Source organism: Mustela erminea, chromosome 1 (assembly GCF_009829155.1).
Source record: "Mustela erminea isolate mMusErm1 chromosome 1, mMusErm1.Pri, whole genome shotgun sequence".
NCBI lineage: Eukaryota > Metazoa > Chordata > Mammalia > Carnivora > Mustelidae > Mustela > Mustela erminea.
The window spans coordinates 71,363,645-71,379,242 of NC_045614.1; the positions used below are offsets into that span (position 1 = coordinate 71,363,645).

The 15,598-nt window shown below is 47.6% G+C and overlaps 1 protein-coding gene across 11 annotated transcripts in view; it reads left to right on the forward strand.

The window, feature by feature from the left end:
• Positions 1 to 15,598, forward strand: part of TRAK1 (trafficking kinesin protein 1) — a 117,531-nt gene that overhangs the window by 16,313 nt on the left and 85,620 nt on the right. For all 11 annotated transcript variants that reach the window (XR_004279065.1, XM_032313840.1, XM_032313977.1 and 8 more), the window contains exon 2: positions 14,495 to 14,689. Coding sequence is in view for 9 of the 11 variants with exons in the window: in XM_032313977.1 (XP_032169868.1) it covers positions 14,495 to 14,689 (195 nt within the window). In the remaining 2 variants the exon portion in view is untranslated. The remainder of the gene's footprint in view (positions 1 to 14,494; positions 14,690 to 15,598) is intronic.

Below are 15,598 nucleotides of genomic sequence, written 5' to 3' on the forward strand. Positions count from 1 at the left end.
CATTGGGGTACAGATGGCCCTTCTTTCCACTACATATGTATCTTTGGGGTAAATAACCCAGTAGTGCAATTGCAGGGTTGTAGGGAAGCTCTGTTTTTAATTTCTTAAGGAATCTCCACACTGTTCTCCAAAGTGGCTGCACCCACTTGTGTTCCCACCAACAGTGTAAGAGGGTTCCCCTTTCTCCACATCCTTTCCAATACACATTGTTTACTATCTTGTTATTTTTGGCTGTTCTAATTGGTGTAAGGTGGTATCTCAGTGTGGTTTTGATTTGAATCTCCCTGATGGCTAATGATGATGAACATTTTTTCATGTGTCTGTTAGCCATTTGTATATCTTCTTTGGAGAAGTGTCTGTTCATGTCTTCTGACCATTTTTTGACGTGATTATCTGCCCCCCCCCCCTTTTTGAGTGTTGAGTTTGAGGAGTTCTTTATAGATCTTGGATATCCAGTGTGGCTGAATTTTTAATGAGCTTTTGGAGGGTCACCTCTTGGAATCTGCTACCCTGGTTTCTTGGCCCTAACAGGCTCAGCTCTGGCCTTGGAGAGCAAAGCAAGGAATCATCTTCATCATCATCTTTTTCTTCTTCTTTTTTTTTTTTTTTTAAGAATTTATGTATTTATCATGGGGGGAGGGAAAGAGAGAGAAAGAATGAGAGAGAGAGAGAGAGAGGGAGGAAACACACAAGCAGGGGAAGCTACAGGCAGCGGGAGAAGCAGGCTCCCTGCTGAGCAAGGAGCCAGATATGGGACTTGATCCCAGGACCTGGCACCATGTCCTGAGTTGAAGGCTGATGCTTAACCCACTGAGCCACCCAGGCATCCCCGGAGCCAGGAATCTTCTTGAGTGGTCATCATGCTCTGCAGGTGCACAACCAGTACTTTAACTGCCCCTGAGAACCTGGGCATCAGAACTACATCAGCTGAGGACATAGCTTTAACATTTGTCCTTTATCATACCTTTTTTTCTCTTTGCTTGAATTTTGCTTTGAAGGAGTCGCCGTTTGTAATTTTGTACTTGTTTTGAGACGTGGTTCAGGGAACGTGGAATCATTTCACGCTCGGGTTTTATTGGTTTTACCTATTTTGCTTAACCGCTTATGGTTGGGTTATGGTAATGGTTTGGGGGATGAGTTTGTAGTCTTTTAATATCCAGATGATCTCACTTTATGTTTTGAAAAAGTGGTCATTGTTTGCCTCTAAACAGAATTTCCTGCCTAGGAAATCATTTAGATGAACAATAAAGCAGTGGACTGCATTCAGTGGTCGAGACACGGTATGCATTATGATTTTAAAAAATTGTGTTCTGTTAATAAAATAAACTTGTCCTGATCTGGCATCTGACCGTTGATCTCAGTGTTTAACCTTGGACATGAATTGGCTTTCATCCCATCATAAAAACTTAACTTTGGGAAGGAGAGGACCTGGGGAGGATGTGGGCCTTGAACTCTGGAAGCTGCTCAGCGGTTTTTCAGGGTAGCAGCTTTTCAAAGCTGTCTTGAAAGCTTTAGAGAGGCTAACCATAAAGACTGGGTATAGATGTTTCTGGGAAACAGAAAGCAAGTGTTAGTGTAAAAAGTTAATCTTTTTAAAACAGGAGACTGGATCTGAACCCACAAATTAAAGCAAACAGGAGTCAAGGGGGGAGAGGGAGATGGGTGAGGTGAAGTCTGATAAGCTGTCTTTTCTTTGCTATGGAGAAGCAGAAAAATAGATGTTTACCTCCTAGTGACTGAAAGATAACTCCTGAGCAGGGGCTTCACCTGGTAGGGTTTACATAGTGGTGGTAGTACTCCACCTTCTTATTACTGTTGTTTATTATCATTATAAAAAGTACAGCTGGTGGGGCGCCTGGGTGGCTCAGTGGGTTAAAGCCTCTGCCTTCGGCTCAGGTCATGATCCCAGAGTCCTAGGCGAGCCCCACATCGGGCTCTCTGTTCAGCAGGGAGCCTGTTTCCTCCTCTCTCTCTGCCTGCCTCTCTGCCTACTTGTGATCTCTGTCTGTCAAATAAATAAATAAAATCTTAAAAAAAAAAAATACAGCTGAATTCCTACATTGCTCTCACACCCAGTAAAATCCACATGGCCCAAAGAGAATGAACGTCAAGAAAGAAGCCAGAAAGGTGGTAGAAGGAAACATTTCTGGATATTTTAATCATCTCGAGACGGGCAAGGCCATCCAAAAGCTGGATGCAGAGGCTAGAACTGTAAAGAAAAGGAGGGATCATTGTGGCGATTTAAAAAATTAAGCCTGAGACGGGGATTCTTGCTGGAACTCGATGCTTCTGTTCCTGAAAAGCTCACATGTTCTTCGGAATCACCAGCCAGAAATAACAGGAGTTGAGCGACTTTGTAGCCAGAACACTAAAAAGTACAAAGCACCCACGGTGCACGGAGAGATAATGTGAGACTGTGGGAACCGTTCAGGGCAAAGGCTGGGAGCCGTGCAGAGGTGGGGGCTCTGAGCCCTGCAGCTCTCATGGACGTGGGCATAGGAGGAAGGGCAGCCTCTGCGAGGAATCCCCCTGAAAGGCTGGGCTGCACCTCCTGGGGGATGGAGCCCTACGTGCAGTGCTTACTTTAAACTTCTTTAAAAGAGTGCCGAAAGGACTCCTGCCTGTGCAGTATAAGAGGGCTTCCCTGCTTAACACCAACATAGGAGCTCCTGCTATAAAGTCCTATTGCAGCACACAAGGCTGTGTGGGAAAACCCAGGAAACACGAGTAGGGCTGCATGGCCAGTGGGGGGAAGGCGGGGCAGGTGGCAGGAACAGTTGCTCTGTATTTGATAGGGAATTAATATAAAGCTTAATATACACAGAAGTGTGTATAACAATATTAAAGAGAGATAAGCAAGAAAAAATACATACGAGCATCCTGTAAAAGCAAAAGGCCAATATGTTTGTGAAAAGAGGTTGGATATTATTAAGGAATAAAGGCCAACAGCCAGCAGGTGCATGGAAAGGTGCTCAGCATCAGCAGTCATCAGGGAAATGCAAACCAAAACCATAGTGAGGTATCACCCCTCCCTCCCCCAGCTATTAGAATGGCTCCTATGGAAAAGACAAGAGACAACACATGTTGGTGAGGATGTGGAGGAGAGGGGACCCTCGTGCACTGTTGTTGGGAATGTAAACAATACATTGTTTCCACTTTTTGGCCCTGGGGAAGAGTGTTGCTGTGGATGTTTGTGTACAAGATTTAGTTTGAATACACACCTTCAGTCCTTTTGAGTATCAACCCAGGAGTGGAATTAATTGTAGGGTCATATGGTGATTCTGTGTTTAACTTACCGAGGAGTTGCCATACTGTTTTCTGGAAGGGACACCTTTGAGTATGACAGAGTGATACTAATACTTACACTGGGAGAACAGGCATGAACTGGGGCTGCCCTTGGGGAAGCCCAGACAAATGGGCGTCCTTGCTCAGCCTAGCCCCGCCATCTCCTCTCTTCCCTTCCCTCCTGGTGTTAGCCACCATCCATGTTTTTCCCTCCCATGTTTTTCAACTTCTGTTCCACGTGTATCCTTTCTTGTCCCTGAGGGGCCAAGGTCCCCAGGTTTCCAGTCTGAGAAAAGGAAATCCCTAACGCAGTGACCATCTTTCATTTCTTTTAAAAAATAAAATAGTGGTAAAATACACATAACATAAAACTTAACGTTTTAGCTATTTTTAAGTATACAGTTCTGTAGCATTAAGTACCTTCAGGGTTAAGCTAGTACTGCCTTCATCCATCTCCAGAACTTTGTCATTTTCCCCAGCGAGACTCTGTATCCTTTAAGTCCCCTGTACCCCTCCCTCCAGCCTTATGTCCCCATAGCCATCAATTCGACTTTCTGTTTCCATGCATTTGCTACTCTAGGTTCCTCATAGAAGAGGAAGCATGCAGTGTTTGCCGTTTTCTGACTGGTTCATTTCACCTCATCTGAGGTCTTCAAGGTTCATCCATGGTGTAGCTTGTGGCGGAATTTCCTTCCTACTTAGGGCTGAATGATAGCCCCCTGTGTTTATAGACCACGTTTTGATGTCCATTCATTCATCTGTGACCGCTTAGGTTGCTTCTGCCATTTAGCTGTTGTGATTGTGGGTATACAAACACCTTTTCGAGTCCCTGCAGTTGCTTCTGGACATATATCCAGAGTGAGAATTTTTTAAAAAAGATTATTTATTTTTTTATTTATTAGAGAGAGAGAGAGAGAGAAAGAGAGAGAGAAACAGAACGGGTGGTGGGAGGGGCTGAGGGAGAAGCAGCTTCTTCATTACACAGGGAGCCCTATGTGGGGCTCAATCCCAGGACCCTGGGATCGTGACCTGAGCCGTAGGCAGAAGCCTGACTGACTGAGCCACCCAGGTGCCCCCCAGATTTGGAATTGTTGGATCCTAAGTTAGTTCTGTGTTTAACTCTGGAGGAAACCGGTTAGCCATGTTTTCATCCAATGCACTGTAAACATGCTTATGTATTTGGCATGCTAGATTTTTTTGGATTCCTTTCTTAGATTTGATCCTATAAGTGAGAGTACTGGCTTGAGGGTCATTTTTGGTTCTCCAAACATGCTGTCAAACTGTTTACTGCCAGTGTTGTTCCAATTTATACCAGCTCCATCTGTCTAAACACTAATTCAGCTGGGAGTATTTTAATTGCAGTTATCACCCTGACCATGGCTATTTTTGTGTAAAATTACTTCCCCCCTGGTGATTTAGTAATTATAAAATACACACTTTTAAGAGAAATGATCAAGGAAATTAGAAGACCAAAGTATTTTTTTCTGTTTCTCTCCCACTAAAACAAATTATTCTAAGAGGGAGGAACACTCCCGATTTTTGGTGTGTGTGCAGGTTTAACCATGGGCTGAATTTATACACAGTACTTTTTCCTTGTAAGATAAATTTCTGTACAGTTCAAGCTGTATGTCTCGGTATAAGAATCAATCCAGTCCGCAGTGTGACATCATTTGCTTTTGTCAATTTCTATGCAAAGCCCACTTGGGGGCGCTCTTTCAGAAAAGCTGGATTTGGTTTTGCCACTGGGGATCCCCCGTAGCAGGATCCACCTCCTTTGCTGTGCCTTGCCTCTTCTTGCCCTCTGTTCTTGCACAACACCCTGGCCTGTCGGGGTGTATGGTGTCACGGTCGGGTGCACAGGACTGCTCTGTAGCGTCACGTCAGCAATTCTGCGTGTGAACATGGCCGTCTGACCAATGGGCCGTCTCTGCTGCTGTGCTCCTGGTGGGGGTAGGTGTCCTCCAAGCTGGTGTTCATGTGATTATGCGATAGCTGGGAACCTGACACCAGGTCTCCGTGGAGTCCACTCTGTGTCATTGTTTATCCTTTTTCTTAGGAAGACTTGCGTCTATGGTAGGTAGGGTCACAGCCATTGCTGAGAACTCCCCCGTGTAGGTTTTCCTTCCTATAGTTGGCCTCTTCTTTCTGTGTCCATGAGGTTTTCTCTGTGTGGCCCTGCCCCTCCCGGGGATCACTTGTGCTGCTCCCAGCAAGGGAGTTGACCCTCAGTGGGGTGGGGCAGAATAGGAGGGGAGGGAGGACTGGGGCCTGTCCCTTTGGGGCTGGAACATGAGCTGAGGTGCCATGGGTGGACAGCAGGGCTTCATGTCTGGTCCGCCTACAGCCCTGCACCTTGTGGGGCCTTTTCTCCTGTGTAAGGTGAAGGGGAGGGTGAGGACAGGCTCATGGGGAGTGCACACTGGTTCTCAGGAGGAGTCTGAGAAGGGTCTTGTGTGCACATAGGGTAGGGTGGAGTGGGGCGAGATGGAGCCAGTGGAGAGACCTCCTGGCCCTTGTGTACTGTTTGAATATTGAGCCACATGTCTTACCAATTCATTTTATTTTAAAGAAACCAGATTCAGTTAATGAACACTACCAGGGGCTAGGTATCAACTCTCGGTGTGCAAGACCCCTTGGAGGGCTTGACATAAAAGCCAGTTCCTGGGTCACACCATCTAGATCCTGGTATAGGAGGTCTGGAGTAGAGCCTCAGGAACCATCTGAAGACCCTTCAGAGAGAAGCCCGCCTATTGGCAATGCCACCCTCACGTACAGTTCCTGGGGGTTCCTCAGCACGGATCAATAAAGGAAGGGAAGTGCTTTCTTGTACATTCCTTCCCTGGAGGATCCTCGCCAGGACCCACCAGACGAGGAGTGAGCTATGTGTCAGTTAGGGTTGTGGGGAGATGGGCTAGGGTGCGGGGTCCAGCTCAGCCCCTTGCTAGCGGAGTCACTTGGGCTCCTCACATAATCTCTGAGACTTTGGTTTCCTTGTCTGTAAAATATGTTCTTAATTCTCCCCTTGCACTGCCTGCTGGTTCATGAGAGTAGATGAAATTCAGGAATAGGTACTATGTGCGTTGCATCATTCAGCAAACGTTTGTTGAGCGCTTACAGATTACCAAGGTAGGGTGTGGTATAAACAGCGGGGAAGACAGATCAGCATCCAAGATGTCCCTTTCTGAGGCCTCTCACGTGGTGGGCTGTGGAGCAGGCTGAGCACCTGCTCCACATCGGGTCTGTCGCTGGTTGCTCCCAGACATTTGGCTACCACCTCAGCCTCTCTGAGTACAGTCTTTTTTCCGTTATGTGAGGCAGTTGAGCCAGTAATTTTTAGCTCTAATGGTCCTTTTGCAGTTTGTGAAATTACAGCTTTTGTGATGTAGAACATGACTACTAACCCTGAGTTCCCTGAAGATGCTGAGGAGAAATTCTGAACCGTGTGACCCTATAGTAGGAATGTTCTAGAAAGACACGAGTTACAAAATACCACGTGTGTCTCTAGCACCAGGATGGCCCCTGTGTAAGTCTTTGCATCTGTGCCCTTTCATCTTAGTAATGTCAAGAAAAATGAATTGTTTCTAAGTTTGTACAAGTGATTTGCAAGTGGCTGAGAAGGAGAAGGGTCGTGTCTTATGTAGTCTTTAAAACACTGCTGAGGGTTTTACTGTCTCTGCCAAGCATAGTGGTTGATTGGAGGCTTACCACCTCTCCAGAACCTCCTCAAGCATAGGCCTGGGGTCACGTTCCTCAGCTACCACCCTTGTGGCTAAGTGGACACGTGTTGGGCAGAGAACTGGAATGGGTTGGGGTAGGGGAGGAAAAAGTAGAAGATAGACGGGCTTTCAGAATATGGCCAGTTTTGTTGAGTTCAGGTTCCTCTGCTTTTTCTTTGATTGTTACCTTTATCGTAGTCTAGAGCATCCTCTCTAGGCCCAGAGTGAGACACTAGCTTTGGAAATCCCTGAGCACAAACAGGAGGCACACGCATGTTTAATGTGGCTCTCGGTTGTTTACAGAATTCTAAGTGAGTGCCTGACATTAACAAAAATCAAGAGATCTCATGTAAAAATGCAGGTTCCTCTCAGAAGGAATCAGCATGTCCGGGGCTGCGGGCGCCCCCTGGGTGGAGCAGGGTATGCTCTACACACAGCCCTTGGCCCAGCGCGGGTAGGGCTGGAATCGAGCTTTTCTGCAGCCGCACACCTTTGTTCTTTGCATGCAGAAACTGAGCTCCAGATGGACGAGATGGCAGTTGCTGGGGTGACTGGGAGAAGTTGGGGACAGAGCCAGGCTTGGGGTCCCCTCCCCTGAGTTCTCCAACAGCACTCCTCCTGGACCTGGCCCCCACGCACCTTCCGGCAGGTGGCAGTCTTGCTGCTGGCTCGCCTCCCAGTCTGTCTCTTCCCTGACTTGACCCCGTTCCCTTGTTCCCCTCTCTCCTGATTTAGCATTTCTTCTCAGGAAGGCCTCCTCTTTATCCAGCGCTGTCCCCTCTCTCCTTTTGTTCCTTTTCCTCCCCCTGTTGTTGCCCCAGGATCTCCTGGAGCCTGGGTTAGTGTTTGGGAGGCTTCTCCCCTCCATCTTTGCAGTTCCCCATTCTCCCGGGCCCAGAGCCCTCCAGCTTCGGCGTGCAGGCAGGGAGGCCCAGAGACCCCGAGGGAGACACCCACACCCCATCTGGGGATGGCCACCACTCAGTGTGTAACTGCACGGTCCTGGATATGCTGATTTCTTCTGAGAGGCCAGGGATCTGTGTTTTTACATGAGCCTCCCTGATCTTTAAATGTCAGGCACTGATTTAGAGCTGCCGCCTCTGCTGTAAAACATTAAGCATTATCTCAGGCACCTGGCAAGTTCCATGAAGCTGGCATGTCACCTGTGTATCAGAGAGGTCCCCTTCCAGCCCTTCTGTGGGAATGAGGATCTACTCAAGGCAGGTGTCAAGTGGACATAGTGCCCCCATGCCCCCCGACCTTCAGCACCCTGTCTTACCTCCCAGCCAGTCCTAAATGTAGCCTTCATCCTTGGGTAGGAGGAACCTACTCCAAACCTTATGCCTTGGAGAAAACCTAGGAGGGATTATAGCCCTGAACTGTTGAGGAGACCCATTATGTTTTGCCCCCCAGAGTGGTATGGTAAGAATAGGGGGCATTGGATCCGATCTGTGTTTGCTGAGTGATTGAGGGGACATTTTCTTCCCCGGTAGGACTTACCTCCAAAGTCCCCCATGCTGAATGAAAACTGCAGCAATGCCGGATGCCCGGAGGGGCCTGAAAACAATTGGCACTAGATGGCCCTGCCTCCCCCATGCTGAATGCTGGGCTTTGGTCCGTCCAGGATGCAAGGCTGACAGACAGCCCTGCCACCCACTGCTGGGTTTTTCCCTTGCCCTTGTCCCCATTGTTTACCCAACACTCACTGGGCTCTTACAGTTTGTTGCCCAGCTGGACAAAGGCGGGAACTCAGTTCTTCCCCTGAGGGGCTCACGCTAGTCGAGAAGGGGCTGTAGAAAACACTGATCACGTTGTAGTGAAATCATCAGTGTACTCTGTACCTAGCCACAGGACACAAGTCAAGGCAAGCTTGAAATACAAGGTGACATTTGAGTGGTATTTTGAGATGGGAGTTTGCTGGGCAGCGAAGGGCATTCTGGGCAACAAGGACAGCTGGTGTAAAAACCAACATTTGTGGAAAAAGTATGCTTAGCAAATGGTGAGAAGTTGGCGTGGCTTAACTGAAGAGGTACTGGATAAAATAGCAGAGTCTGCACGTGATAAGAGAGGCTGTTTTTACGGACACCAAGGCAATAGTGCCTTCCACAAGGTAGACCTGTCTTTCCCTCCTCAAAGTTCCAGGTGAAGGCTGGGCTCAACCAGGTGGTCCCAGGCCCCCAGGGTTGCTCTGGCCTTGCTCTTCTTTGTGTGGCTGAAGATCATTTCAGCTCCATCCCCTCTCTGCACGGACTGCTGGAGAACATGGCTTGGAAGCTCTCTTTATAGTTTGTGAACCAGGCATGGGGACTTACCTTGCTGCAAGGAAAGATGGGAAATGTAGTTTTTAGCCTGGTGGCCATGTGCCCAACCACACCTTGGGAACTCCATTACCAAAAGGAAGAGGCTGAAATTGGATATTGGGAAATCTCTCTTCCGACAGCTTCTGTTTTAGGAAGGCGTGGGCCGAAACGTAGCTGGGAGGTTTTTAAAGCAGGGCGGTACCATGTTTTTAAAAAGCACCTTTCCTCAGATGGCCCTAGTAGCAGTGTGGCCAGCAACCTTGGGGCCGTTGTAGTAACTGGGGAAGGGGGAGATCCGCCCTGAGTGAGCCTGGCCTTCTGATGGTTTGACAGGCTGGATGTTGGTGGTTCCGGACTGTGTGGTTGCTGCACATCTCCCAAAAGCCAGGGACCTGTTGGGGTCTAAGTTCAGTCTACAGGCTGATGCCCTTTATTTGAGGTTTATCTGAGAACGCATTTATATAGCTTCTTAATAATGTGAGTTGGGGGCCGCCTGGGTAGCTTAGTTGGTTAAGCATCCAATTCTTTTTTTTTTTTTAATTTAATTTAATTTTTCAGTGTTCCAAGATTCATTGTTTATGCACCACACCCAGTACTCCACGCAGTATGTGCCCTCCTTAGTACCCACCACCAGGCTCACCCATTCCCCCCCACTTCCAAAACCCTCACTTTGTTTCTTGGTGTCCACAGTCTCTCATGCTTCATCTCCCCCTCAGATTTCCCCCCTTCACTTTTCCTTTCCTTCTCCTAATGTCCTCCATGTTATTCCTTATGCTCCACAAGTAAGTGAAACCATGTGATAACTGACTCTCTGCTTGACTTATTTCACTCAGCATAATCTCCTCTAGTCCCGTCCATGTTGATACAAAAGTTGGGTATTCATCCTTTCTGATGGAGGCATAACATATGGACCATATATTCTTTATCCCTTTGTCCATTGAAGGGCATCTCGGCTCTTTACACAGTTTGGCTATTGTGACATTGCTGCTATGAACATTGGGATACATATGGCCCTTCTTTTCACTACATGTGTGTCTTTGGGATAAATACCCATCAGTGCAATAAGCATCCAGTTCTTGGTTTCGGCTCAGGTCACAGTCTTGGGGTCCTGAGATCAAGCCACATGTCATTGGGCTTTAGACTCAGCCGGGAGTCTGCTTCTCTCTCTCCCTCCCCCTTTGTACCCCATGCCTGCCCATGTTCTCTCTCTCAGATAAATACATAAAATCTTAAAAAAATAATAATGTGAGTTGGAGCTGTGCAGAAATGATGACAGTCAAGAGTATAAAGGGGTCTTTCCCTCCAGGCTGGGCTAACAAGTGTTCTTTGACCTTGTCAGCTTGAGTAAGCCCCAGGAGAGGGGGGGTAGGGCCATCCTTCTTGCGCCTCTGACCCTCCCTGGTTCTGTAGACAAGTTCCTTCACTTCTCCACTCCGCTTCCTGGGCTCTAAGGGAAAATCACTCTGATGCCTCCCTCATTGGTCAGTGTGCTTAACTGCACATCCCTGTCATGCTTATGAAGTCATCTCCCTGCTTAGAGCAAAAACTTCCTGATCGGAATATCCTGGGAGTTCCCCAGCATTTCTTGTGTACCCGCCTGGGAGGGACAGACTGCTGGTGGCCGAGGGAGGGGCACAGCTTTTGGTCAGACAGCTGAGGCTTCTCATGCAGGAGCTGCCACTTAGCTGCATGGCCTTGACCAACAAGATATTCCACAGCCCCTGTGAATCTCTGCTTCCTCCTCTGTTGATCAGAGCAGATATTCTCTGTCCTAGGTTGATGGCAGGTTCAGAGAGTGCCCTGCACGCAGCTGGCTGGGGGCCTGCAACACTGCAGGCATTCCTGGAGAATTCTAGAAGGCTCTCCTGCTATGTGTACCCAACCTCAGGCCTTGAGTTTGTCTTCTCCGTGGGGCAGATGTGGTGTTCCCCTCTTCACCCTGCCGCCAAGTTCAAGGAATGCTCCCTGGGTCTCTGCAGTTCTTCCCTGTGCTCTGATTCTCTGGACCTTCCAGGCGGCCGAAAACTTGCTATGTGTATATGGCTGGTCATGTTATGGCAAAATAAAATACACAGAATTATTTGTTTGTTTGTTTGTTTTTAAATATTTTATTTATTTGAGAGAGAGAGAGAGCATGAGAGGGGAGAAGATCAGAGGGAGAAGGAGACTCCCCGCAGAGCTGAGAGCCCTATGCGGGACTCGACCCTGGGACTCCAGGATCATGACCTGAGCCAAAGGCAGTTGCTTAACCAACTGAGCCATGCAGGCATCTGATTTTTTTGTTTTTTGTTTTTTGTTTTTTTAAAAGAGGCATTTTGGCATAGTCTCACCTTTTGATACTTTATCTCACCAGTCATCATGTGCTCTGAGGGAAACAACCTCTCCTGGACATCAAGACCTGCACTGTAAATAAGTTGACCTTCAGTCCTGGAAGTGTAGAAAGGCAGGTCAAGCCTCAGTCCGAGCAGCTGCCAACATGCTCAGAAGTCCCTTCTTCTGTTTTAGATAGTTGCCTTCCCTAGCACCCAGAGCAGTGACACCAGAAGACCCTACGCTGTTGGGAGGGTGAGTCATGCAGGAATGTGTCGGTCCCCTGCCTGGTCTCCTCGGCATAGGCTGGCACTGGAGCCCATCTGTGTTCAGTTACAAGAGGCTGCCAGTCAGGTGTCAGCCCTCCTTGACCCTGTGTCCCCTCAGCTGCAAGGCCGCCATTTTTAAAACCATGAAGCCTCTCCCCAAGATGAGCTTTGTGAGAACCTACTCTTCACTTGATTATGAGGGGTGGAAATACTTGCTTAGTTACGTACCCTACTTGAGCCTCTTGAGTGGCATTTTGTTGTTGGCAGGAGGTGAGAAGAAGTAGGAGACATCGGTCTTGAGCTTGGGCTGTTGGCACTGGCCTCAGGGAGGAGGCCCCTTCTGTTCGCGGCAGACCTTTGCTAAGTGGCAGAGCAGCTCTGGTCTGGTTTTCAGCTGGCTGAAATGCCAAGAGCGCTTGCAGTGACATTTCCCACATGAAGCCAAGAATCCGAGTGTTCGGATGTTGTCTCCCTCCAGTCCCTAAAGCTCCAAGGAAAATTCTACATGTCTTCACTTTGTACTTATTTTCTTCTCTTTCCTCAGTGCTTGGAAAACCATACTGACTTCCTGAGTTGAAATGTTCTGTGGTAAAGCTTTGCATAATGAACTGAGCAAGACAGGGTGGGGTGTGGGGGGGGTGGTAGGAGGTGGAGGGAGTCTGACAGGTGCTTTGTGAGGGCTCTTGCCTAGAGGGTGACACTGGGTCACCAAACGCTTCCTTGACCTGTGATTCTGTATATTTTTTGCCTGTCCTGTGGCCTTAAACAGGAAGAACAGAGTCTCTGGGATAGCCGTTGTTGTGGGCACAGGAGGCTCCATATTGTCCTCCAGTGTGAATGGCCCCGTAGCCATGCCGTGCTGCCACCTTTGCTTTGGTTCAGCCCCAAGAGCAGCAAAGGGACTGATCTTCCTTGCTCTGCTGGCCTTGGTTCCCCCGTGAATCTCAAGGCCCTGCCCCGGGCCCTTCCTGCTCCTTCCGCCTCCCCTTTCCAGCTTGCTTTGCTCCCACTCTTTGTGCCACTCATTTCCTTTGTGTTCAGGCTGGGCCTCTCTCCTTTCCTTTGATGCCACCTTCCATGTCCTAAGAATGACTCCTAAGAGTGATCTCTTGTCAGCATCTCTTCCTTACTTCACCTTGACCTTGTGTGGTTTCGTGTATCTCCAGAGGATTTTCTCCTGCCCCTTCCTGCACTTTGGAGGGGGATGGGAGGTGGAGTCCCATGTTCTGCCCTCCACCTTGACCCAGGCCGCTGCCTCTGTTTACTACTTCAAGGCAAGAACATTGTGCAGTAAACTCTTAAGAATTGCTTTGATTGTAGTCTTTTTTTTTTTTTTAAGATTTTATTTATTTATTTGACAGAGAGAGATCACAAGTAGGCAGAGAGAGGGCAGCAGGCTCCCCGCTGAGCAGAGAGCCCGATCTAGGAGGAAAGACCAAGGTAACTCTCTTGTCCAGCCGTGAGCACCATGGGTGCTCTGGTTTCTTTGTGGGGTCACAAGGCTACCACTGCTCGCATCTGCCGTTTGCTGTCATGGGTCACGAATATTCTCTGCGAACTGGGCCAGTATGGTCACTGATGTCAGGATTAGTTGAGAGATAATCAAGAGATAATCAAGGCTCACCTATTAGCATTTATTTAATTCATTCTTCCTCGCGGTAGAGAAGTTGAGGAAGACTGGTCTTGTCCTGGGTATACTGGCTGTGTTGTTGTGTTTACTGTTTAATTACAAGGCCTCTTTAATGGGCTTTGTAGGGATCGAAGGACCTTCACAGGCATTGCGGTGCACCCCTTGAGCACAGTCTGGGCCAGGACCTAGGAGGGGTACAGGTGGTGGATTGAGAAAAACCAGTGGTGGAAATTGGCCATCTCCCAGGGGACAGATTGGATACTAAAATATCCAGAAGACAGAACCTAGCAGAATATCTAACAAAACACTGTAGGAATATGGAAGGGAGGAGAGAGGTTAATTCTTCTTGAAGTGTTCAAAACACCAACATATCCGGGAAGATCTAGCCTCTGCCTCAAAGGAGGGGCACCTGTTGCTTTAATGGTTGGAAGCACCACAAGAACACAAGCATTGCAAAAGCAGGACCATGACAGTTGTGTTGACTGGTGCATCTCCTGTGTCTCTGAGACTCAGGGTATATTAGGATGGATGAATGGAAAAAAATACAGGTGGATGAACAGTTGAGTGAATTAAATGAAGGCAAAAATCCCAGATGGGGGATGGTTTGAGTGGTAAGAGTAGCAGGCAGCAGTTAGACATATTGGTGAAACTGTAGCAGGTTTGGCTTACAGGTAGAGTGTTTGAAAGAGAATGATCCGAGAAAGGGTCGGGAAGACTGACTGAGCCCAGAAAGCCTAAGAGTTGTGGCTTCACTTTGAAGAAAGTGAGCTGCTAAAAACAGTATAGGAACTGTCTCAGGTAGGTCTTGTACATTTTGAGAGTGGAATTTAAATTGGAAGAAGGCCCCTGAGGTGGCCAAATCTGGCCTCACCCTGCTTTGGGTAAGTAGGCGAAGACACCTGTTGGGGCCATGATGCTGGTGGTTAGCAGCCTCAAGGCCAGAGCCAGATCTGGGCTCTCATTTCCCTGTCTTTTTCTCTGTAGACGTGTGCAACAGCACCGATCTTCCGGAAGTCGAGATCATCAGCCTGCTGGAGGAGCAGCTGCCCCATTATAAGTTAAGAGCCGACACCATCTACGGTTATGACCACGACGACTGGCTCCATACACCCCTCATTTCTCCAGATGCCAACATTGACCTCACAACCGAGCAAATCGAAGAGACGCTGAAGTACTTCCGTGAGTAGTTCCCTTTCTTTTTTTTTTTTTTTTTTTTTTCCTTTTTTGAGTAGTTCCCTTTCATCTGGTGACAGCACTGTGATGGCCGGTGTCCTTAGCCATGGCCCCACGTGGGACCTCATGCTGGTTAGCAGGTCTTATGGCTTGCCGTTTGTGGTAGGGTGTGCTGAGCAATGTGGCTCTAGGGTTTAGCCACACACAAGGCCTTGATATTGAGTGTTCTGAGTAGAAATTTTAGGGTGGTGGGGACCAGGTACGAATTTTCATTTGAACCGGTTTTCTCTTAACTGTACAGAAGAATTTGAAAATACTCCCATTTCCCGCCTTTTACCAAAATACCATGTGAGTCCGTGGAAACTCTCCCTGGGAAGGAGTTTGCATTTAAACCAAAGTCACTGGGCACATCTTGGCTACGTAGCATTATTTATATGATATAGCAAGACATGTATACCAAGGTTGAGCATTATCTTTCTTTTTTTTAATTTTTAAATTGGGGTATAATTGACATATAACATTATATTAATTTCAGGTGTACAACACAATTTTGTACACAACACAATATTGTACAACAATATTTGTCTACACTGCAAAATGAATGAATGAATCTTTGTCTTGTTAACATCTGTCCCCATACATAGTTAGAAAAAACACTTTTTTTTCTCATAGTGAGAACTTTTAAGATCTACTCTCTTAGCAATTTCAAACATGCAATACAGTATTATTACTGTGGTCATCATGCTGTGCATTACATTCCTGTGACATATTTATTTTATAAATATATTATAACTGGAAGTTGTTTTTTTGTTTTTTGTTTTTAAGATTTTATTTATTTGACAGACAGAGATCACAAGTAGGCAGAGAGGCAGGCAGAGAGAGAGAGAGAGTGGGGGGAAGCAGGCTCCCTGCTGA